The 25,505-nt window shown below is 44.2% G+C and overlaps 1 protein-coding gene and 1 non-coding gene across 6 annotated transcripts in view; one reads left to right on the top strand and one right to left on the bottom strand.

Moving 5' to 3' along the window:
• The first annotated feature begins 207 nt into the window (after positions 1–207).
• Positions 208–25,505, top strand: part of ARFGEF2 (ARF guanine nucleotide exchange factor 2) — a 91,473-nt gene continuing 66,175 nt past the window's right edge. For all 5 annotated transcript variants that reach the window (XM_076010887.1, XM_076010888.1, XM_020281821.2 and 2 more), the window contains exons 1-3: positions 208–505; positions 16,885–16,915; positions 17,536–17,659. In XM_076010887.1, coding sequence (XP_075867002.1) covers positions 385–505; positions 16,885–16,915; positions 17,536–17,659 — 276 coding nt within the window. In that variant the 5' untranslated portion in view covers positions 208–384. The remainder of the gene's footprint in view (positions 506–16,884; positions 16,916–17,535; positions 17,660–25,505) is intronic.
• LOC142861425 (U4 spliceosomal RNA) lies at positions 21,140–21,279 on the bottom strand. Its single transcript, XR_012912660.1, has one exon. It is a non-coding gene; the product is annotated as a U4 spliceosomal RNA (small nuclear RNA).

Raw genomic sequence — 25,505 nt, 5'->3', positions numbered from 1 at the left:
GCACCACCTCTCCTCCCTTTCACCTCCTTCCTTTCGTCCCCACGTCCCCTCTTCCCTGCACCTACTACCGCGGACCCCGCCACCGTCTCCCCTCCTTCCTCCCTCGCTCTTCCGCTCTCCCATCTGGCCCCGCCCCCAGCCCTGGGCCCGCCCCGCCAGGGTCACGGGGTCGACGGACGCTCGGCGCCCGCAGCGGCCCCCAGTCACGTGGTCACGTGACGCGCTCCAACATGGCGGCGCCGTGGGGCCGCGGCGTCGCTTCCTGACTGGGCGGCGCGGACAGACGCGGCCGGTGCCGGCCCGGACGCCGGGCCCGCGGCCTCGTTCGCCCGCTCGCTCGCGCCGCCCGCCCGCGGGGCTGCCAGCCCCCACCGGGCCGGGGCCATGCAGGAAAGCCAGACCAAGAGCATGTTCGTGTCCCGGGCCCTGGAGAAGATCCTAGCCGACAAGGAGGTGAAGCGGCCCCAGCACTCCCAGCTGCGCAGGGCCTGCCAGGTGGCGCTCGGTGGGTGAGCCGCCCCCTCCCGGCCCGCGCTGGCCTCCCCTCGCCGGCCGTTATCCTACCTGGCCTCCGCCTGGCCTCCTGGCCTCCGCTTCCCCCCGAACCCGAATCCCCTACTCTGGTCTCCTTATCATATCCCCGGGGGAACTGATGCCCGGGCTACTCGGGACTGGCCCAAGGTCACCTAGCAAGTTGGTGACAGCCAGGGCTGGTTTTCCAGCCTTCTAGCTCAGGGCTCTTGCCACGACTCCTTGTCCTGTTTCCTGGTTCCTCCCCTCACCACCTCCTTGTCCTCGGAAACCGTAGCCCTTGCCCTAAGTTTTTTCTTTACTTGGGCTCTACTGTTTGGGGTTCCCCCAGGTGAGCAGAGCAGGTGGGAAGTGCCGCCCAACTGGTTTAGGGAAACTCTTCAGGCTTGCTTTGGAAGTGCCCGATTGGAGAATGTTTTACTTCCATTTGGGGATCTCTCATAGCTCTCCCATTCCTTCCGCAAGGAAGGAATGTAGACAGTGATCTGTCTCCCAGGCTTTGTAAAGTGCAATAAGACATCTGCTTATTCTGGGTAGTTCACTAAAGTATGTACTAAAACATAGGGTCTGTAGAGCAAAGAAAGTTGTCTGATTTATTTACTGCTGTATCCGTTGTACCTGTGACAGTGCCTAGTGCACAAATAGGTATTCAATAAATACTTGCTGATTGAATGGACCCTCAAATTATGCAAAGAGAGAGAGAAGTTTAACTCATAACTAAAGGCTTGGTAGTTGATGCCAAAATCAATATCCCATCTTTTAGTTTTAATCTGTCAAATATTTATCACATGCCCACGGTGTACCAGTTACTGAGAATACAGTGAAGAACAAGACAGACAAGGACCTTGCCCCTATGGAGCTTATATTCTAATAGAAGAGACAAAATAAGAAAATAAATGAGGTATTTTGGAATATTAGTACATACTGTTGTGAAAATAAAAGAGTAAGATGTAATAAAGAGGGCCTGGGGACGGCTTTAGATAGGGTGGTCAGGAAAGTAATCCTTTCTGAGGAGGTGACATTTGAGCCCAGTACTGAAAAGCAAGAGGTATCCACCACATGAAATTTTGGAAGCAAGTACTGGGTGAGTAGGATCTGGGTGGGTAGGATCAGTACATTTGGCCAGAGCTGTCTTTAAGCTAATTCACTATTACAACGTCTTTGGTTTGAAATCTGTAAAAAGTTTTCCCTAACAAATTGAGTAAATGGAAAGGTTGATTTTATGTCACAGAATTTGAGATTGCCATCACCTGTCTCCCTTCCTTTGGTGCAAGGTATAGAGCAGTGTTCTTCTCTTGGGACATAGAAATTGGCTTGAGAACTTTGCACTTCCCCAGGAAGAAGGTCCATGATTGTCATCAGATTCTCAAAAGGGTCTGAGACTTTCTCAGGGGTCAACTATTGATACAGTTTGTTTTGCCCAGACAATCTGGAAACACTTGTTCCTCATCCTGTGAAATTCAGGATCAATGGAAGGAATTCACTGAGATTTAGATTTTTAAAGCTTCTCTATTTCAATAACCAAGGCTAACTGTTGGCTATTACCAGGAATGAGGAATCATCACTACAAAGCAGTCTATTAGTTAGGCAAGAGCCTGGTATTTATAACCCAATATTGCAATTTGCCCAGACTCTATCTCTTCAGTATCACTTTAAGAATATTGTTGTGGAAGTTTCAGAATAGTTATTTGGAAGAAAACTTTTCATTTTCCCTTCAGAAAACTTCTTAACACAAAATTTTCACTAAACTGTATATCACAATGTTAGGACCTACTTATAAAATTTTCATCTGGGCCAGGAGCAGTGGCTTACACCTGAATCCTAGCACTTTAGGAGGCTGAGGCAGGAGATTGCTTGAGCTCAGGAGTTCAAAACCAGCTTGAGCAACATAGCAAGACCCTGTCTCTACAAAAAATAGAAAAATTAGCTGGGTGTGGTGGCACGTGCTGTAGTCCCAGCTACTTGGGAAGCTAAGACAGGAGGATCACTTGAGCTCAGGAGTTGGAGGTTACGGTGAGCTTGATCATGCCACTGCCCTCAGGCCTGGGCAACAAAGCCGGACCCTGTTTCACTTTTGAGGAAAAAAAGAAAAATATTTGCTTTCATCTGGACCAGAAAGGGCTATAACATTGAGAGCTTTTTATTAGATACTTTTGGATTGTGTCTTTGTTCAGAAGTTCAGATTTGTGCAACCCAAGTTGCGGAATGCATGTTTTCAGTGTTTAAGTAGTGAATTTTAAGAAATGGCCTAGATGAGAAGTAATTTGACTACAGACTATATGAATAGCAAATTGGAGTGGTGGCTTATTATGAGCTATCACTCCAGTAGCATAATAGGAACCATCATGAGGGAATCTATGCATAGTGTTAATTAGCTATCTTTTTTAAGAAAGTAATTGTGTGTCATTGCTGTTAAACAGAAGTGACTGCTTTAACTTAGAAACAGAAAACATAGCAAAGTATCTGGTGATATTTCACTATGCACCTCAGGGCCCAGTCTTGTGTCCAGTAATCTCATTGAGGAAGAGAAATTTGGAAAGATAGCTGAACTGAGCCCGTGTGTAAGTAGTGCTATGTGGTTGGTGTCTCAGAGATTACCATGTGTAGATTGTCGTTAATTGTGATAAGAGGAAATGTAAATGACTGCTCAAAGTTGAAATGCTTGAGTGAGAGAGAACACTTACAGGAAACAGCTTTTGTGATATGATTCCACCACTTGTAGCATATTGGGGGTGGGGATCAGGGCTACAGGGGCTGAATTGTATAGATGCTAAGAGTTAGGAGCATGTCTTGTGTGACTCAAGACTTCTTGGGTTCAAATCCCCTGGCTTCCACTTGGTACTTGGTACCTTCCACTTGGGCAGGTTACTTAACCTTATACCTTTCTTATAGGGTTATTATAAAGGGTAAGTTAGTTGACTTGTACAAAGAACTTGGGGAGTAGTAGGTTCTCAGTAAATGCTTGTGGCTATTATTTATTTTTATTACTGTAAGCTGTGACAAACCACAGATACTATTAATATAACTGCTCTGATTTGATGTTCTTAACCTTAGTTGGTTCCTCACTCAGTAATAACTTACCGCTCTATTTGGCTTGTAGATGTGGTAAGAATGTAATTACATGACTGAAAGGCTGTGTTTATTGGAGTGTTAACTTGCCAAACTCAGTCAAGACAGGGATTGTCCCTTGTAACACAGTGGTAATCATGATGGAACAGGTTTGGAGTAATCACAGTCATTCATCAACACTAAATACCAAATGTATAGATAGGGACTGCCTAGTTAGGGTATAGTGTGCTTCTAGTGTTTGTCGGGAGAAATCAAGAGAACCTTTCAGAGTATTCATCACGCCAAGGACATTGTTGCTTTTTACCTTGTTAAATGAATTAAATACATTAATAATACTCAGCCTTTCGGCCCTCAGTTGGAGAATGTAATTATTTTCTTACAACCTCCCTTTTATAGTCTCATTTAAGACTCATCTTCTCCCATGATGTCTCTTTATATTTCTGGCCAGGTGTGGTGGCTCACGCCTGAAGTCCCAGCTACTTGGGAGGCTGAGGCAGGAGGGTTGCCTAAACCCAGGAGTTGAAGGGTGCAGTGAGCTATGATCATACCACTGCACTCTAACCTGTGACAGAGACCCTACCTCTTTTAAAAAATTGTATTTCTACTTTTAAACTATATGAAATTTAGGCTAATAAATTTCGATAAGGCTCGATAAGATAATCCAAGTGTTTTAAAATTGGGTATGGTGGCTCACACCTGTAATGCCAGCACTTTTGGAGGCTAAGGCGGGAGGCAGAGGTGAGAGGGTTACTCGAGGCAAAGAGTTTGAGACCAGCCTGAGTAACATAGTGAAGCTCTGTCTCCACAAAAATTTTTAAAAATTAGCCGGACATGTAATCCTAGCTACTTGGGAGGCTGAGGTGGCAGGATTGCTTGAGGCCAGGATATCTAGGTTACAGTGAGTTATGCTTGTGCCACTACAATCCAGCCTGGGTGACCAGAAGACCCTGTCTCCAAAAAATAAATGAAATAGGATACAGAAAAATTTTTCTACAATTTAACTGAATTGTTCTACCAATCCTCTTTTCATATATCATACATATATTAAGAGATGCAGATTCTTAGTAATTTAATACACACAAAAGTACTAAGTAATGGCTAAGTGCTCTATAATTGCTAGCTGTCATTATTCTCGGTCATTATCAAGAAAATATAAAAAGAACAGTAAACTTTTTTATATGAAATTGAGTGACTTTTTAAATCACATGTGTTATATCTGTATGATACCTGCCATGTACCAGGCATTTCTGAGTTCCAGGCACAGTGCCATGTGGTTCACATGTAGTTTAGTTCTCCTTCTTATGCCCACTGAGACCCAGAGAAGTTGAGTTGGCCAGTAAGTGATAGAGCCAGAACACAGACAGTCAAGCTCCAGAGTCCAAGATCTTAACGGTTGCTACCATGCTTTATTGCCTCTCCATATGAAAGTTCTTGAATATAAAATACTCAATGTAGTCTTTAAAACAGTCATTATACTGCAGTGAAGTTTCTGTAAAAAGACCATATTTTGAGATATATTTGACAACCGCTAATAAAAAAGATCAGAGCTTTTTTCTTCAGCTTTTTACTATTATATATGTCCTCAGTTTAATTTGGGGACTGATAAAGAGAAAGACTGGTTTCACTTCAGCTTCATTTGAGTTATTAAGTTTTTCTGATTTATGATAGCTCTTCATCAGCAGTAAACTCCCTCTTATTCTGGAGTTGTGACTTGTAAGTGAAGTCTGTCTTTGGGTACAGCAGGCCATGGGAAGCCAAGGCTAAGAGAGCAGCTTGCCCACATCTGCATAGCCAGGTGGGCAAACTGCTCAGTACCCGTTCCATCCTAACATCCTAACATCTTTTTTTTTTCTTTTTTACTTTATTGCTTCTTTGTTATATTATTTTTTTTTCTTTTTTCTCTTCTTGAGGGAGTTAATACAGTTGTGTATCCTAACATTCTATCCTAAAAATCCATTCTTAGATTCGCTACTCTGACCGTTTAATATATGGGATTAGAGACATGTGGGTCATTGGTGACCTCCGCTTGAGCTGTTTTAGTGGCATAATGGATGTGAAAGCCAGACTGGCGTGGGTTGAGGCATGAGTAGGTGGTGAAGAAACAAGACACTGAGCATGGACAACTTCTTCCCAAAGTTTGCTTGTGTTGTAAAGAGGAGGAGGAAGATGTGGATCATGGGAGATGTTTATTTGTTTAAAGGTCAAAAAGACTTTAACTTGTTTAAAGTCATTGGGAAGGGATCCAGTTAAGGACATACATTGATAAATCTTAGTTGTATTAATATGTGCATAAAACATTCAACATTTATATATACTCGTATGATATATGGTAACTTGATTTGGGTAATAACAGGACTCCAGACCCTGGCAGATTTCTTTTGGTTGAAAAGCTTGATTCTTCAGGAGGATGTCGGCTGTTGAAAAACGCGGCATCTAAAAATAGAATTGTTGATTATTGAAAAGTGTTTATATTTATAGGGTTGGTGGAAAATTTATCAAGAGTTGAGTTTGAAACTTTGCTTATTGATAGTCCTGTGATCCTTCTTTGATCCTCAGTTTCCAGAGATGATAAAGGTGGTAATACCTGTGTCGCAGGATGATTGTAAAGGTGAAGGGAACTAATGTGGTAGGTAACTGGCACAGTACCTGGCAGCTAACAGATGACCTGCTAAAATTTAGAGGCATTGGTGTTACCATCTTTATTTATTTTATTTATTTATTTTTTGAGACAGAGTCTCACTTTGTTGCCCAGGCTAGAGTGAGTGCTGTGGCATCAGCCTAGCTCACAGCAACCTCAAACTCCTGGCCCCAAGCGATCCTCCTGCCTCTGCCTCTCGAGTAGCTGGGACTACAGGCATGCGCCACCATGCCCAGCTAATTTTTGTGTGTGTGTGTGTGTGTGTGTATATATATATATATTTTATATATATTAATTATATATAATATATATTATATATAATATATATTATATATATTTATATATAATATATATATGTTATATATAATATATATATTAATTGGCCAATTAATTTCTTTCTGTTTGTAGTAGAGACGGGGTCTCACTCTTGCTCAGGCTAGTTTCGAACTCCTGACCTCGAGCAATCTACCCGCCTCGGCCTCCCAGAGTGCTAGGATTACAGGCGTCAGCCACTGCGCCCGGCCCATTACCATCTTTAAAGTAGAAGGAACTGAATAGTTGCCTTTCTCTGCCTCCCCTATTAGTTGGTTTATGGACCTTTTTGCAAGTCTCTGACATGTCAGTGCGGGTGAAACAGTGGTTGGATGAATGAATTTAGAGCTCTGTCCTGTACTTGAAAATCTCAGGGGATACTCTGAAAGTGCTAGGGAAAACAGTAAGACCATTCTTCATGGAAAAGAGCGAACTTGTGAAAATGTGTACTTAATCAGCAAGAACATGGAGTGTCCTATATAAATAGCTCAGAGCTGTGTTTAGTTCTCGCCATTTTTACCAGGCTTAGGGGCCCTGCCAGGAAAATACTTGACTTTCTTTCCAGCAAGATTATCTTAGAAAAAATAGTTGTACTCTTACTGATTCATTCCTGGAACCTTGCTGTGGGAGACTTGTTTTTGTTTACTGTCTTGGGTGTAAATAAGTTTTTTAGCTTAGTATTTTAATAGGTGTTATAGCTTTTGTGGGAGAATAGCCTTTTTGTGCTAGGATATAAAATTCTTAAATTTTCCCTCTGTCCTACGGAGTAGTCAGTGCATGTTTGTTGTTCCGAAGGTAGTCCTTTTGTCTGTTGACTAAACCAGGCTGGTGTTCATTTAGAAGATAGTTATATGGGTGTCACACATGATGCAAAAGGAACAAAACGAACAGGGACCCTGTTCTGATGGAGTTTGCAATCTAAAGGGGGAGATGGGCATTGTTCATATGATTGTGTCCTCTGTCATACTAACAGTCTGAGAAGTCCTAAAGGAGGGAAACCTGGTCCTGCACGGGCATTGAACAAAGGTGTGAGGGAAGACTTCAGGGAGTCTTGAGGGCTAAATGAGGGGTAGAATTAAACAGGTTGGAGTGGGAGGCATTTCAGCAGAGGGAACAGCCTGAGCAAAGGCCCTGTGGCAGAGAGGAGGGCTACTGTTGAAGAAACTGAAAGAGGCCACTAGGTGGTTGGAACATGGTAAATGAGGGGAAGAGTGTTTGGGGATGAGGTGAGAGAGGTAGGCCAGGACCCCAACATTTAGGACCAGGAGGTCTTAGTGAGGAGCTTGATTTTTTTTTTTAGATCAAAAGCAGTGGGATGACACTGAAGAGTTTTAAAGAGGGAAGAAGGTGACAGGATGACCAGGTGTGTATTTTTGGAAAGATCATTTGGGCCACTATGTTCAGAACATCCTAGAGGAAGACCAGAGGGATTGGCCAGGGACCAGTGAAGAAGTAGCATCTTAGTCAGTTTCATGTTGCTGTAACAGGTTGCCACAGCCTGGGTCATTTATGAAGGAAAGAAGTTTATGTGAGGCCGGGCGCTGTGGCTCACGCCTGTAATCCTAGCTCTTGGGAGGCCGAGGCGGGCGGATTGCTCAAGGTCAGGAGTTCAAAACCAGCCTGAGCAAGAGTGAGACCCCGTCTCTACTATAAATAGAAAGAAATTAATTGGCCAACTAATATATATATATAAAAAAAAAAAATTAGCCGGGCATGGTGGCTCATGCCTGTAGTCCCAGCTACTCGGGAGGCTGAGGCAGAAGGATCACTCGAGCCCAGGAGTTTGAGGTTGCTGTGAGCTAGGCTGACGCCACGGCACTCACTCTAGCCTGGGCAACAAAGCGAGACTCTGTCTCAAAAAAAAAAAAAAAAAAAGAAGTTTATGTGGCTCACAGTTCTGGAGGCTGGAAAGTCCAAGATCATGGCACCAGCATGTGGCAAGGGTTGTCCCATGGCAGAAGGCATCCCATGGCACAAGTGTGAGAGACAGAGGAAATGGGGCTGAACTCATCCTTTTATCAGGAGCCTGTGATATGGCATTAATTCTTGAAGGCTGGGCACAATAGCTCATGCCTATAATCCTAGCACTTTGAAAGGCTGAGGCAGGAGGATTGCTTGAACTCAGGAGTTCGAGGCCAGCCTGAGCAAGAGTAAGATCCCGTCTCTACTAAACATAGAAAAATTAACTGGGCATTGCAGTAGGTGCCTGTAGCTCAAGCTACTTGGGAGGCTGAGGCAGGAGGCTTGCTTGAGCCCGGAGTTTGGAGTTGCAGTGAGCTATGATGATGTCACTGCACTCTAGCCCAGGGACACCCCTACCCCACCCAAAAAAATCTATTCTTGAGGGTCAAGCCCTCATAACCTAATTACCTCTTAAAGGTCCCACCTCTTAATACCATCAAAGTGGCAATTATATTGTAACATGCGTTTTGGCAGGGACATTCAAACTATAGCAGGCAGTCACCCTCGTGCAGGTGAGAGATGTTGGTGGCCTGGACTAGAGTGGTGACAACAGAAATAGAGTAAAACCTAGTTAGAAGGTGAAGCCAACAAAACCTGGAGTGGGTAAGAACATGAGAAAAAGTGGATTGATTAGCCTGACTCTCCGATTTCCGACTGGCCCAACTGGATGGATAACGGTGCTGTTCTTTAAGATGGGCATATGGGAAGAGAACCACATGGAGGGGACAGGAGGCAGGGAGGAGGCTGATCTGAGTTGGGACTTGAATGTGTGGCGTTTGATCTGCCTTGAGTATCCAGTTGGACAGGAAGTGGCTGGATATGTGAGCTTGATGTTCATAAGAGAGGCCCGGGCTGGAGATAGAAATTTGGAGTCATCAGGGTCTAGCTGGAAAAATGAAGGCCTAGTGGGACGATATACAGAGAGGGAGTGGCGGGGATCCTAGGCCTGGCTGGGCAAAGGAGGCCGAGTCTGCAGAGGAAATACAGCAGAGATGGGCAAAAAGCTGAATGGAGGTGAGGAAAGTATGTGGTTGTTAAGCCAGAAGTAGAGAAAATTTCAAGGGGGGGAGATGGTCGGTAAGGTCCAGTGCTGCAGGGAGGTTGAGTCCAATGAAGACTAGGAAAATGCCCGTCAGATTTAGAGACACATGGGTCACTGGTGGCTGTAGCCGGAGCTGCGGTGGTGGCGTGAGGCAGGTGAAAGAAAGCCAGACTGGCGTGGGTCGAGGCAGGAGTGGGAGGTGAGGAAACAGACAGTGAGCGCGGACAACTCCTTCCCAGAATTGGGCTGTGTGTGAAGAGGAGGAGGGAGATGTGGATTGTGGAAGTTTTTGTTGTGTTTTTTTTTTAAGGTAGAAGAGACTTGAACTTGTTTAAATGTCACTGGGAAGGGAGCCAGTTGAGGGGGAGATTAATGCAAGAAAGAAAAAGGTCATGTTTCATTTTTTCAACAAATAGTGACGACTACTCTGTGGTAGAAGTCTAGGTGCCGGGGAGTTCAGCAGTGAGCAGCGCCGCCAGCGTCTCCGCTGTCACAGAGCTCTGCTGGGGAAGACAGCATATGGGAACTGACTCGTAAAATGTCAAGGGTGATAAGTACTATGAAGGAAAACTAGAAAAACGAATGAAAGTAAAGTGGAAACACAAGGCGGGTAAGGAGGTACAGGTTGACAAGTGGGGCGGGGGTGGCAGTTTTAAGTGGTGAGGGAAGGCCTGTCTGAAGAGGTGACACCGGAACAGCAACCTGAGGGACATGAGGGCAAGAGCCACACAGATGTCTGGGGGAGGGCGGGCACCCCTGGCAGCAGGAATAGCAAGTGCAAAGGCCCTGAGACAGAAGTGCATTTGGTGTGTTGGAACAACAGGTAGGCCAGGGCAGGGTGGCAGAAGGTGAGAGCGAAGGGCCAGATCATACAGAGGCTTGGAGGCCAAGGTCAAGTGTTTAATTTACCCAGGGTGAGATGGAAAGATGCTGGAGAGTTCTGAGCAAAGGAAAGGTGTCATCTGATTTCCATTTTGAGGGAATCCCTCTGCACAGTGAGACCAGTCAGAGTTGTGCTGGGTCAAGCAAGGGAGGACAGTGGTCGGGCCTGGGGTGGGGTGGTGGCCTAGCGTGGTCAGAAGTGATCAGATTCTAGATAGTACAGGGTACCTGAGAAGGTGGGTAGGGTGGGAGACTGTGGAGGTGGAGGGGTTGGACACCAACCCCCTCGTAGCAGGAGAGAGTCGAGGCCGGGTGCAGAAGGAGATCAGGTTGTAGGTTTGCTGACCGGAAGTTGAAGGAGTCTCCTTGTGGCCACTTCTAGTTTCTGGGTGAAGTGGAAGGCTGCTCCATATGCTGTGAGTAAAGAGGACAGTGACAGAAGGGTGGTGACCAGGAGGCAGGTGGGCTGTTTGAGGAGAGCAGAGAAGGGTACGGGAGTGAGGGAAGATGGGTTAGCTGGCAGGATGAGGGTTCCACTTGCCATTTGTAATTATGGCTTTATAGATCTACCAACCTGCCCTGTTGTCAGAGTCTGATTAGGTGGAGACAGGTCAGAAGGGGATGGCAGCACAATCTAAGTTTGGGGATTTGCCAGAAATTAAGACTAAAGGTTGGAGAGGGTCAAGGCTGTTGGTTGCCTGTCATTCTGATAACAGTCTTGCTAATGGGATCTACCTTGGAAAATGAAGAAAAGGGAAAGCTAACAGGTTGGCCAAGTCAAGTTCTGACAAGCCAAAGAAAGGTCCTGCTGGGAGCAGTTGAGTAGGTCAGCTGAAAGGACAGAAGGTGTGGACAGAGATCAGGAAGGAGCGGGATATGCCACAGTTCCACACGGGATGAGATTCAGTGTAACCAGCTGCGGCAGGCTGGCTCCGAGTGGAGGAGGAGGTGATTGGAGGGGACCTGAAGGAAGCAGGGGAGTGCTGGTTTGCGGGGGAGAGATGGGTATGACGGATAGATGTCTGTGGACAGGCCGAGGTCTGAAGGGCTCCTTTGGGATATTGGGTACTGACCACTGGGGGATGGTTGGGCAGTGTTGGGTTGGAGGTTGGTGATGGTCATTGCTGGACTCACCTTGGGAATGGAAGGGAGAATGAGCTGGTGTCATTCTCCACCTCATGTGCTGATGAGTGGGAGTGACCCGAGAGGCCACACTCAGGATTTCCAGGGAAGGCAGTGTGGCTGCTTTTCAGCTACAGCCGCCCCACCCGGCTCCCTCTGTTCCAGCCTGTTCATTTATTGCCTGTACAGATATGGAGCAATAAAGCGGGGCAGGCGTGCCCCACCACATGCCCCTCTCTCTCCCTGCAGCATCCTCCTCCCTCTCCTCCTCTTTGAGTGGTTCTGGAGTGCTGGGTCTAGAGCACACTGCCTGGCCCTGAATCTCAGCTGCATAGTAGCACTTCCTGGCTGCTGGTGTGGGCAGGTGATGTAACCTTTCTGTGCTCAGATTCCTCACCTGTAAAACAATTATGGATGATTAGAGTGTTCTTGCCTCCCCGGGTTGTGGAGAGGATTGAGTACTTGCCACTAGTAAGCAATCAGTGAGTGTCAGCTGCTGCTAATATTATTACTGACTCCTGTTTTTAAGAGCAAGAGAACTGACATTCATTGACTACCTGCCATGTGCCAGTCACTATCATTAATCTAACAAGACCTTTTTTTTTGGGGGGGGTCATCAAAGGAATTATCTGGCCAGGCATGGTGGCTTATGCCTATAGTCCCAGCACTTTGGGAGGCTGAAACGAGGTGTGAGTTACATATGCTTCACACGGCCCCAGGGTCAAAACTAGCATGAGTTAAATACAAATAAAATGGCAGTTAATGTGTTAATACCACTGAAAGTTACAGACATACCAGACACTTTTGAAACCATGTCACACAGTTCATCAGAACTGCTTGAGCCCCCAGGAGTTTGAGACCAGCCTGGGCAACATAGTGTCTCTACAAAAATGTTTAAAAATCAGGCAGGCATGGTGTCATGCACCTGTAGTCCTAGCTACTTAAGAGGCTGAGGCAGGAGGATGACTTGAGCCCAGGAGTTGAAGGTTACAGTGAGCTATAATCGGGCCAGTGCACACCAGCCTAGGCAACAGAATGAGACTTTGTCTCAAAAAAAAAAATTATCTGCATCCAAGTGCCTAGTTACAGTCTCTGGAATGTATGGGGCTGCCTTTTATCATCTTCATTATTTAGTGTAGATTCAGGGAAGTTTAGTAACGCACTTGGCACCGTTCAGCTAATAGATGTCCATGCCAGGCCTTGAACCCAGCTCTATCTGAACCTCATACCTTTCTTTTCTTTCCACCACACCAGGCTGTGCCATGCTATCTGGGAGGCCCCCTGCCACACATTTATTCTGTTACTTTTGTTCCCTCCTTTTAATGAAAAAAAAATTGCATTATCTAAATCTATCTAGAACCCAACTATTAGGTGAGGCTGTATGAAACTCCTACCACTTCACCATGTCCAGCCTGTAAAAACAGCATTGTGTGCTTCAGCCTGGTCCTTCTCTCCACCCGCGCAGCTTCTGCCCTGGTCCAAGTCCCCATTGTTGCCGGCCTGGATTGTTAGCAGTATTCTCCTGATTGATTTCCATCACCCTTCTCTTTATTCTCAAAGCAGCAGCCAGAGCGGTCCGTCCAAAGGAAGGTCAGATCTGGCCACCCTGTCCCGGCGTATCTGGGGGCTTCCTCCCATCTGTTAACAAAGGGGCTGTATCATCTGGGCCCCTACTGTGCCTAGTAGAGGGGACTTTGAAGATTGTTTTTTCCTCAGCAAAGAGTAGTTTAGAAAGGGCAACAATTCCTAATTTCTTGTAGGAACATTTTAGGATGAATTAAGAAAACTAAGGAAAATCTGTGAACACAAGATTTGCGACTGCAGTTTCCTGGACCTCTGCAGCTGTTCTTCTAGGGAGCAGTGGTGCAGGTCCCCTTTCCTGCTCACAGTGGGGGACTGCACTCTTTGGTCACTGTACCCTGCGCCACTGCTGCTGCTGGTCACACTGGCCCTTCTCCACCCCATTTGAAAACCAGGGTGTGCCTTTGCTGTGGTTGTGCCAGAGCTGGCCAGAAGGGAGGATTAGGGTCTTGTTTCTTTATCTGTAAGATTTATGTTGGAGTTTGGCCTTGAACTCTGATCCTCTGGCTGCTTAGTTGCTCTTTGCTCTTTGGCTGAGAAACATTTAGCTTCTACAAACTTCATATTTTATCCTCATATACTGGTCATGGTCTTTTGTTTTTATTTTTATTTTTTTGAGAGACAGGGTCTCTGTCACGCAGGCTGGAGTGCAGTGACACCATGATAGCTCACCACAGCCTCGAACACCTGGGCTCAGGCAATCCTTCTGCATCAGCTGCCTGTGTGGCTAGGACTACAGGTGCATGCCACCACACTTGGCTCATTTATTTGATTTTTTTTTTTTTGTGGAGACGGGGTCTCTCTGTGTTGCCCAGGCTAGTCTCAAACTCCTGGGCTCAAGCAGTCCTCCCACCTCGACCTCCAAAGCTGTGAGATTATAAACATGAGTATCCATTCCTGGCCTATAGTCCTTAAAACCACTTTTATCCCTTGCAGTTACTTTTCTGCAGCTAGTGAAGCACTCTCTCCTTGGTTCTCTCTGTCCCTTAAAGCAAAGGTTGCATGCTGGTAGTCTCAGGGCCAGGGCAGCCTGCACACTAGTCTTATTTGAGCCGTAATATATATACATTTTTTGAGACAAAATATCATGATATGCCTCTACTACTAGGTATTTGCTATATAAGAACCCTTAATATTATTTTCTTGTTTTTTTTTTTTTTTTTTTGAGACAGAGTCTCACTCTGTTGCCCAGGGCTAGAGTACCACGGCATAAGCCTGGCTCACAACAACCTCAAACTCCTGGGCTCAAGCCATCCTTCTGCCTCAGCCTCCCGAGTAGCTGGGACTACTGGCATGTGCCACCATACCCGGCTAATTTTTTCTATATATTTTTAGTTGTCCAGCTAATTTCTTTCTACTTTTTAGTAGAGACGAGGTCTCGCTCTTGCTCAGGCTGGTTTCGAACTCCTGAGCTCTTACAATCCTCCTGCCTTGGCCTCCCAGAGTGCTAGGATTATAGGCGTGAGCCACTGCGCCCAGCAGAGCTGTAATATTTTTTAAAATAGTTGAAGTTGCTTTTGAATTGCAATTGGAGCTTTCACTTAAAATCTGGATTTTGACCTCTGGAAAAATCAAACAACTGACACCTCTGGGCTTAGGATCTCTAGAGGTTCTAGCCAGCTGGGGCTGAGGAGCTGCTGTACTCTTTACCCTGTTGGGTAAAGAGGGAGTCCTCCCTGTCCCTAAGGTCTTTACACCCGCCATGTTTCTCCTTGATGTTTCCCGCCTGGTCTCCATAGGCCTTTGTAATTGATGTAACCTCTGTGTTTGGTTTTATTACCCACTGTGCCTCAGTGAGTAAATGTCCTGGTGGTTGATTCATCGGTGATTTTGCGCCAGTGGCATTCCAAAACAGATTGTTTTAGAGATTGGAGGCCACTACTGGCTCTAGCGAAGGCCTGTTTGGTTCAGATACACTTCCTCTATCAAGGTAACCATGATTGGAAGAAAACCTTACATTTAAGTTTGGGCAGCAGTGCCCCTTTGGCACGTCACAGAATGACAAGATCTTGCCACTCAAGCAGAGCCTTGATGTTATGGGTGTAGATTCTGAAAGCTGGCAGCTTGGCCACCAGCCTCACAGGCTGGATCTCCTGAGCTACTTCCACAGCCTGGTGGGCCTTTGCTAGGGGAAGCCAGAGCTCTTCCCTTAGTGGATTCTTATCCCTGAGGCACAGGATCCATGCCACGTAGCTGTCTGTAACAGACTCTGTGTGTCAGAGACCTTACCGTCCCTGAGCGTGTAATGCTTGGTGTTAGTCATGTGGGTGTTTCTCTCCTGTTTTCTTCTGTGCGCAATAAGCAGACATTGAAAGACCAGCCTGAAGCTTAGAAATTGCTACCTCTAGAGAGTCAGTTACTTGGTTTTCACCTTCTGAAGTTCAGTGTAGCATAGAGTTGACCAAGAAAAGGAAATTTGTAACCTCCAGAACTGTGTCTTGGGGTTGCTAGGATAACTAATGCTGTATCTAAACCATTGGATCTCAAGAGATTGCATAAAGGAGGCTGGCCTATTGGAGATTATCTGAATACTTGGCATTCAGGACAAACCTTCCTTTGCCTGTTTGGATAATACGTGGTGCCTGTGGGCCTAAAATGTAGGAATATGTTTGACTCAGTGGTTTGGGGGGAAACGCTGTGTATTTAGACAGGGTGTTCTGTTGGTTTAGTGCCACAAAACCTTGCTCTTCTGGAAGTAAGAGTATTTCTGAGATTATGATTTCTGAGTAATGACACAATAACCCTGACTGTGTAGTTGTTGTATCCTTCATGGTGAAGATTTTGAAATGAATTTTAATTTATAAACATTACATGTGCCTTAGCACAACAGCATAAATATACTTAATGCCACTGAACTGTCACTTAAAAATGGTTAAAATGATAGATTATAGGTTATGTACATTTTATTTTACCACAATTGTTTTAAAACTTTCACTAAAAAAATCATCATCGCATTACTTGTACATCTTTCAACATTTTATTTGGTTCCATATTTTGTTATATTTGTTTGTAGTCTTCTATGCATATATTTACACAGTTGAGATGTTTATATTACCATGATACTGTGTTAACTGGTGATCACTGACATCCATTCAGCAGAGTAGGGAAATAAGTAGCATGTGGGCTATAGAGCTGAAAGGCCTGGGTTCAAATTCTGGTTCCCCATTTATTGATGTGTAATAGCAGGCGAGCTACTTAACCTTCCTGTGCCTTGGTTTTGTCGTCAAAATCATTGGTTCTCATCAGAGACAGTTTTGCTCAGGGGACACTTGGGCAATGTCTAGAGACATTTTTGGTTTTCAGGACCATGGTGGGGAGGGGGTTGGGGGTGCTACTGGCATCCAGTGGGTGGAGGCCAGGGATGGTGCTAACCATTCTACAACGCACAGGACAGCCTCATAACAGAATTACCCAGCCTCAAGTGTCAGTAGTGCCAAGACTGAAAAACCCTGCTTTAACTAAGATGGAGATGATAATAGTACATGCCTCATAGGATTGGTATAAGGATTAAATGAGTTAAAGCAAGTACTTAGAATAATGCCTAGCACATAGTCACTACCATGGAAGTGTTAGCTATTATTGGTGATTGCTGTTATAATTACTTCTTTCATTTGATATCAGCATTTTTGTATTTAAACATCTCACAGACATTTCTTTTCAGTGGTTTCCAAATATCTTTTCAGTAAAGTTTTCTTTTACGTAAATGTTGCATGCTCCTAACGTGCTTTTCCTTCTTCCCCACCAGATGAGATCAAAGCAGAAATAGAAAAGCAGAGGTAAGCTATAGCACTTACTCCTTCCTGGGGTATGGCATGAAGGGACTAGGTAGTGGCCATGGAAATGCCCTTCTCTGCATGTGTTCTCATTTTTCCAATCCTCACACTCTCTGGGCACATAATGGAATTCTGTGTGTGTTTGCACCGAGGCTAGGCTAACTATGATAACAGGTTACTGCCTCAGTACTTGCCTTGTTGGAGGAAAGGGTAAAGATCAAGTTAATGCTGTCATACCTTTTCTTGACAGAAGCAGCAAAGTCTGTGGCACGATGTGCTTCCTTAGGCATGACGACAGCTCACTCCATAAGTGGCTGCTCCTGATCGTCACAGTAAGGAAGCCAGTCACATTTCAGAAATACAGCTCTGGCATGGCTGCCACCAGGATTTGGTCCAAGATGCTATTCAGCACAATAACCAGAGACCTTGCTTTCTGCATGTCGCAGCACTTCAGTGGTTTTTTCTAATGTGTATGTTTTTAATGTCTGGCTTTGAGATATAGTTTGCAGGCACTTTTGATTAAATGTTTGCAAGTCAAATGGGAAGTTAGAGTAAGGTGTAGGAAAAGAGAGATTTTTTTTTTTTGCATTTCCCCTCTCAGCCCTCTCTTGCTTTTTTCCTAGGCTCGGCGCAGCTGCACCACCAAAGGCAAACTTCATTGAAGCTGACAAGTATTTCCTTCCATTCGAGCTAGCTTGCCAATCCAAGTCTCCACGAGTGGTCAGCACATCCCTCGACTGCTTGCAGGTACCATGTTTAAAAGTGGTGGTATAAAGGGGCTTCTCCCCAAGCCATAGGCAGCCCTTACACAGAGCTATGCTAGTGATTGCCCTGATACTCAGAGTATTCTCGGAGGTAATGGAGATACTGTGTTTCCCCGAAAACAAGACAGGGCCTTATGTTTATTTTTCCTCAAGAAGACACCCTAGGGCTTATTTTCAGGGGATGTGTTATTTTCCCCTCAAAGCCTCAGCTTGCGGCATGCACAGGATGGCCAGGACCTGACAGGGGGAGCAGACCTTGTTGGTGGGGCTGCCTACACCTTTCCGGTCACCTCTGAGATACTAACTGTCATGATGGGGCAGATGAGAAGGGCGGCTCATGTTCTTTACCACTCCGTGATGAAATGCATGGGTTGTGCAGATACGGTGCGTAGCCATGCCCATCACTAGGTCTTATTTTCGGGGTAGAGCTTATATTATGCAAATGCTTAGAAATCCTGCTGGGGCTTATTTTATGGGCAGGTCTTATTTTCGCAGAAACACGGTAGGAGCAGTTCAACTTACTCTTTTTTTCCATTGTAGAGATGGGGTCTTGCTATGTTTCCCAGGCTGGACTTGAACTCTTGGGCTCAAGCCATCCTTCTGCCTTAGTTATTCCGAGTAGCTGGGATTGCAGGCACATGCCACCATACCTGGCCAATTCAACTTATCCTTTTCAGAGATCTCATGAGGGAGGGAAGAGAGAGGGATCTGAGCTCCTTAGATAAAACAAGAATTTGTTTCCCTAGGAATATTTTATTTGTTGATCTCACTTATGTATGTTTTCCTAAGGAAACCTTCAGCATTAATTGGAGTATTGTTTTTTTTGTTTTTTGGTTTTTTTTTAGAAGGAAAGTAAGCCAATGGGGTAATTGGAGTTCTTGACACATATGGGCACATAAAGCACTTTTATGCAGCCTCTTTTTTGATGGCATTAAAATTCATAATATTAAGTGGAGAAGTAGATATAGTGGAATCTCATTGTTTGTAGTAGTCATGTTATGTAAAGTCATGGTGAACACTGAACTAACAAACACTGAACTTTTGTTCCTAGAGGAAATAGAGAGTTCAGTTTCTCTTGAGCCTCTAGTCTTGGTGTAGTTCTGTTTAAAGACCCTTTATCTAATATGTATTGCTGATGCGTTAGCATTGAATTCAGCCAACAGCATTGTGGCACATGCCTGAACAAAGCTTATCCAACACATATAATTTCTCCTTAAGGTGTATCACTACCTCTTGCTCTTAGGAACACTAGAAAACACTTCAGCACACACTTGGGGGGCATTTTAAACTGCAAGATCACCAACAAAAAAAAGACAAAAATGCGAAAAACACACTGCTAAAAAGACACTGGTTTGCAGTAGAACTGAAATAAAGCAGAGTGTCTCCTTGTTTGACCTCAGATAGGAACATGAACATCAAGTGATTCAGAATTTTCACTGCTCTGTATATGTCCAAAAATGACCACAAAAGCTCCACAAGTATTGATTTGGGACTTATAAATAAAAAAGTTTTAGTGAGTAGGTACATTTGCAAATATAGAATTCGCAAATAATGTGGACCAGCTGTATTTAGAGCCGCAAATAACTTTGTTATAAATTATCTTCTGAGGAAGAAGCAAGAGTAGAGAAGTTAAGATGATTTGTCCGGAAATATGTAGGTAGTGAGACAGAAACAGGACTACAACTTGGGTTTCTTAATTCCTAGTCCAGCATTCTTGTACTTTTTCTCAGGGCCTACTCCTGAGGTTTCTGATTACCTCCAAGAACATTTATTCTTTTTTTACTTTTTATTTTTTGAGACAAAGTCTCGCTCTGTCTCCCTGGCTAGAGTTCAGTGGCATCATCATAACTCACTACAACCTCCAACTCCTGGGTTCAAGCAATCCTCTTGCCTCAGCCTCCTGAGTAGCTGGGACTACAGGTGCATGCCACTGTGCCTGGATAATTTTTCTATTTTTAGCAGGGACAGGATCTCACTCTTGCTCAGGCTGATCTCGAACTTCTGGGCTCAAGTGATACTCCCGCCTTGGCCTCCCAGAGTGCTAGGATTACAGGAGTAAGCCACCACAAGCTGGCTCAAGAACATTTATTCTTGACATCAGTGGGCAACCCACATCCGTGAGAAAAGTTTAATAAATTTTAAAAATACATTGAATAGATCCATATTTTACCAGTACTCTCTAGAACAGGAGTGGTGAATAGATTCTATATTATGATTGCTTAGGGAGCGATGTGGAAAATATTTCTTGACAAAGAGTGCTGTGATTGATTGGTTATGTCTACTGAGGCACAGGGCTGCAAAGTGGCATTGGTCATGCCACATTTTTGGCATCTAGTCTAATGTTTGCTGTATTAATCTGTCTTCTTTGATATAGAGATATGAGAATTGATGACAGTTTCTTCACAGAAGCTACTCTTCCAAATGAAAAACCATTTTGTCATTCAATATAATTCTGTACAGATTGTCCTATGCGAAACATATAATGAGCCAAGAATTCTTAAATGGCAGCCTCCAGTCCTACTTCTATCCTAAAATATTTTGCCGTGAATGTTTCTGAGGAAATTTGGCATAAGTTTAATTTTAGTTGTTTTCTCCCCATGTCCATGTTTAGTTTGGAAGCCAGTGCTGGCAGTTGACATTATTGGTGTACTAAGAACAATGGTCCACATGAATTGAGCTCTTAGCCTGAGGTGGGCCCTAAGTGCTTCATCCAGCTTACCGTGTTTAATCTTCTCAACAATGCTCTTGAGGTACTTGCTCTTGTTCTCATTTTGGAATCAAGGAAACTGAGGCGTGACCAGCCCAGTCCAAGGGCCCTTACCAGGAAGTGATGAAATTGGATGGGTAGCTAGCACTTATTCACCCATGTCTACGTTATTAACTGGAGTCATCAGCTTTGGCCCATTAGCCAAATCTGGTCTGCTATCTGCTTTTGTAAATACAGTTTTTTGGTGCTTTTTTTTGTTTTGTTTTGTTTTTGAGACAGAGTCTCACTCTGTTGCCCAAGCTAGAGTGTGGTGGCATCAGCCTAGCTCACAGCAACTTCAAACTTCTGGGCTCAAGCAATCCTTCTGCCTCAACCTCCCAAGTAGCTGAGACTACAGGCATGCACCACCATGCCCAGCTTATTTTTTCTATATAGTTTTAGTTGGCCAATTAATTTCTATTTTTAGTAGAGACGGGGTCTCACTCTTGCTCAGGGTGGTTTCGAACTCCTGATCTTGAGTTATCCTCCCACCTCAGCCTCCCAGAGTGCTAGGATTACAGGCATGAGCCACCGTGCCTGGCCATAAATAAAGTTTTATTGGAACATAGCTATCTTCATTTTCTGTAACAGAATACCATAGATTGGGTGGGTTAAATAACAGACATTTATTTCTTACAGTTTTGGAGGCTTGGGGAGTCCAAGAACAAAGTACTGGTTGGTTCTGTTCTTTTTTTTTTTTTTTTTTTTTTAATTCAGTCCCCATAGGGACTGTCAAAAATTGCCAATGCTGACTATATTGCAAGTCATCATGGCGGTTATTGGGAAAAGTTTTCAATTAGCAATAATCGTGCCTCGGATAAACCTCATTGGCTATGATAAACCTCATTGGTTCTGTTCTTGGTGAAGGCCTCCCTGGCTTGCATATGGCTATGTTCTCACTGTTCCTCATGTGTTGGAGAGGGAGGCTAGCTCTCTTGTCTCTTTGTATAGGGCATTCATCCCATCATGGGGACCCCCACCTTGTGACTTCATCTAAACTTAATTTTATCTCCCAAAGGCCCAACCTCCTAACACCATCACATTGGGGGTTGGGGGCAACGCAAACTCTCAATCCATAGCAATAGCCATGTGCATTTGTTTATGATCTGTGGCTACTTTCCAGTTACTATGCTGGGTTGAGTATAGCAGCAGTGGAGACCATATGCCCCACAAAGCCTAAATATTTAGTATGTGGTCCTTTATGGACAAAGGTGGCTGGCTGACCCCTGCTCTTAACTATCAGCCTGTAGCTCTAGCCTCTCTAATAAGAGAAATAGTCTGTTTCTGGACCTTCTTGTATATGTAAGTATGCTTTCAAATGGAAATGTTGACATGCTTGCTCACTGTGAGTCCTGAGGCTTATGGTATATGGTTATCTCTCTTTTTAAAGTGGACATTCTCTGGAATTTAATAGGTACGTCAGGATTTTTTACACTAGTATACAAAATGCAAGAAGGGTCATTCTTTTTATCTCATTGAAAGTGGCTGGGTGCTTCCTGGATTACTAAATGGAAAAAATGCACTTCCCCTTGGTGGCTGCACTTGCCAAGCCCATTTGGCTTTTGCCAATATGGGTGCAGTAACTTCTGTCTTGGAAATGGAAGGCCAACATCTAGGGGTAAAACTGGTTTTGGCAGAATTGAAGCCAGCTGCAGACACATCCACATTGTGCCCTGTCATTCCTTGAGCTTGGAAGGTGATAGGGGTGGCAAAAATGCCTCTGGGTTTGGTTGCCATGAGCACAGTTGGCTCAGATTGCCTCTCCCTGTGGGGAGAAGCCTGGAGACCCCCTGCTGCTTTAAAGATTCTCTGCATTCCTTTCCTTCTGACTACCAACTTACCCAAGGCCAGGGTCAGTCTTATCTAAGCTAGTAAGTGGTCTCTAAGTTTTTCTGGTCATCTATCAATAATAAAAAAAACTTTTTAGTATATTCTTAAAATATATTCATATTTCTTCAATTTAAAATTATATATATGTACCAGTGTTATTAAAGTTTATGTATTTCCTAGCCTTAAAAATATATGCGTTCTAAAATGTACAAAAATAGAACTTTTAAAAGGACAAGATAAAAAATAGAAATATAATTCAGAAATAAAATTCAGAAATATAATTCCAATATTTTCTTCTTACCTCCCAGTGGAGGCCATAGGAAACCATTGGTCTAAGCTATCCTATTTATACCACAGGTATCTTTTAGCTCTTACTTCCAGAAAACTTTACATTTTTTAATGCACATTTAAAAATTAATTAGTAATTACACATGTTGTGCATGACTATGTTCTCTGTTAAAAAGTTTTTAAAACTTTACAGATAAGGCTGACGTCCCTTGGGATACCATCCCCAAACCCAGTTGCCTGTTTAAGTGTGTCATTTTCTTTCTTCTCTTTTCTTTTCTTTTTCAAATAGTATCACTTACACAAATTTATCTGCAGCTTTTTACAGTGTTTTGAAGCTCTAGCTCGGATGCAGTGACTCATACCTCTACTCCAGCATTTGGGAGGCCAAGGCAGGAGGATCACTTAAGGTTAGGAGGATCACTTGAGGCTGGGAGTTTGAGACCAGCCTGAGCAACATAGTAAGACCTTGTTTCTACAAAAAAATTAGCTAGCCTTGGTGGAATGCCCCCTGTAGTCTTAGCTACTCAGGAGGCTAGGGTAGGAGGATTGCTTGAGCTTCCAGAGTGTTTTGAGGCTGTAGCAAATTATGATCATGCCACTGCACTCCAGCCTGGAGCAACAGAGTGAGACCCTGTCTCAATATAAAAAGTTTTTTAAAAATGTATTAATAGATATATTGCTACATGCAGATCTAGCACATTTCTTTTGACTGATATATGTTACGCCATTTTATTTATCCCTCTCCTGTAGAGAGGCATTTACACACAGAATTACAGGGAACATCACTTTGCAAATTTCTTGGACGTGTGCCTCAATTTCTGTGGGTCACAGGTGACTCTTTGGATCTTTATCACTGGGGCAAAAGAAATGGAACTAACTTTAGAAGAGTAGACAAGTGAGTTGGAGTAATTTGTACCAAATATATTCATCCATATGGGTGAATCAAGTTGGAATAGAGCTTGCTAACTCCAACTTCTGTTTACTGTGTCCAATTGTGCACCAAGAAAATGACCACATAGCATGTTCCCTTGTGCTTTGGGTCCAATGAAGGCATGCTACAGTGTATTATATTTTCCTCATCTTCCCCTCTATGCCAGAATGTCCCTGTGCAATCCCCTTTGGACACTTGCACCAGTGGGCCAGCTACCTAAAGACCTCCCTCCTGTGTCCTTCCCACCCCCTCACTGTATCTGCAAGGAATAGGCATCTACCTGAGGGAGAGTAGAACAAGTTAGGAGCGTGTCTACAAAACACCTACAGGTCCCAGTCAGGACTTTTGGCTTTGGTGCGTCTTCCTGGAGAAAAACGATCACATCTACCTTATTATTGTATCTCTACTAGCCAGAACAGAGTCTTGCACAGAGAAGGATGAGAAAGCAGAACCAAAAAGACTCTGAGGACACAGGAACTCTGCTTTCTTCTGGCCCTGTCTCACTGCACAGACAAGGGAGGGAAATCATGCTTAACACCCTTTCACTGTGAAGGGTAATGTGTCCTTCAAGGAGTCTATAGAGGGGAGAATACTTGCCATCCTTTTTCATACTTTAATTAAATATCTAATAATTCATCTCCATTTTTGCTTTGCATCAGTATTGGCTTCTACAGAGAATGCTTTTCAACATTCACATTTTAAGAGTTCCTAGACCATCCCTCTCACAACCCAGTGCTCAAAACAGACTTGAGTCTATTAGGAAAGAGCAAGCAGTGTCAGAAACCAGAGCTCATTCTCCAGGTGGCTGGTGCCCTCGTAGGAAGGGTGCATCTAAAGCAGCCAGGAGAGGGGTGAGGCATAGAGCATCTGGACTTGCCGTTCACACTCTGCACCCCCCATCTGGAGCTGCCAGGGTTGGACTTGAGCAGTATAGTGTGTTCACACCTCTCTCCTGCTCATTCAGTCACCCGATCCAGCAGTATGGCATTTCTATTCTCAGCCACTCTCTCACTCCATTTTTCTTTCTGCTTATTGAATGGCAACACTTTTGTAGCCAACAGAAAGGAAAAGCCATTGACAAACAGCATCGGGCCGCTGCAGGGGTGGCCAGTCCTCGTCCACAGTGGTGGTGGCTCTGGAGATAACCTCAGGAGTATGAGTCCACGTTGTGTGGGTAGAGGCAAGAATGGGACCAGCCAGAAGCTGAAAATGATAAGGAACAGAAATGCATTTTTAGGAGTCTCCCAAGTCACTGGAAGCAGAGAGTGCCTTAGAGTTCTTGTGTGCACAAGCCAGATTAGTGGTTCGAGTTGTTCTTTTATCTGGTTGACTGTCAAAATAACCTGGATAGCTTGGAGAAAAATGCTGATTCCTGGGCTCTGCCCTGCAAGTTCTGGTTCAGTAGGTCAGGGTTGAGGTCCAGGAATCTGTGTTTCTGATGAGCTCCCCCAGGTGATTCTGAACTTCAGCCAGGCTTAGGACTCATCCTGCCACTACCCTTTAAGGTCCCTTCTAGCTCTCAGATTCTCCACACTGAAATCCAGGTCTTGGGTGAGGTGACACAGGCGGGTGGCCTCTGAAAAGGCGTCCCTGTCCAAACCAATTTCTAACCTGACGGAGGGGACATGGCCTAAGTAGCCACTTGGGCGACACACAGTTTGATGGCATAGGTACAGGATCCCGTTACTGCTTTTTAATTTTTGGAATAAAAAATATGCTGACTGATTCAATGTTGAAAAAGAATGAAAAAATTTACTACAAAGTGTCTAATCTTGCCCCTGCCCATGGTTGCTGAGTTCTCCTCCCCTCAAGCAAAACTTGTTATCGTTTGTTTCTTAGGTATCTTTCTGTTTAAAGAAAGAAAATGTATATGCATGTATATAAATAAATTTTACAGCTTTTTGAGATATAATTAACATACATACAATTTGTTTAAAGTGTACAATTCGGTGAATTTTAGTTTATTGGGAGAGTTCAACCATCACAATCTAATTTTCAGACCATTTTTATATCCTCATTAACAGTCACTCCCCA

This window comes from Microcebus murinus, chromosome 16, assembly GCF_040939455.1.
Source record: "Microcebus murinus isolate Inina chromosome 16, M.murinus_Inina_mat1.0, whole genome shotgun sequence".
In the NCBI taxonomy this organism is placed as follows: domain Eukaryota; kingdom Metazoa; phylum Chordata; class Mammalia; order Primates; family Cheirogaleidae; genus Microcebus; species Microcebus murinus.
Note: the sequence above shows the minus strand (reverse complement) of the source record. Positions and strands in the feature narration are given on the sequence as shown.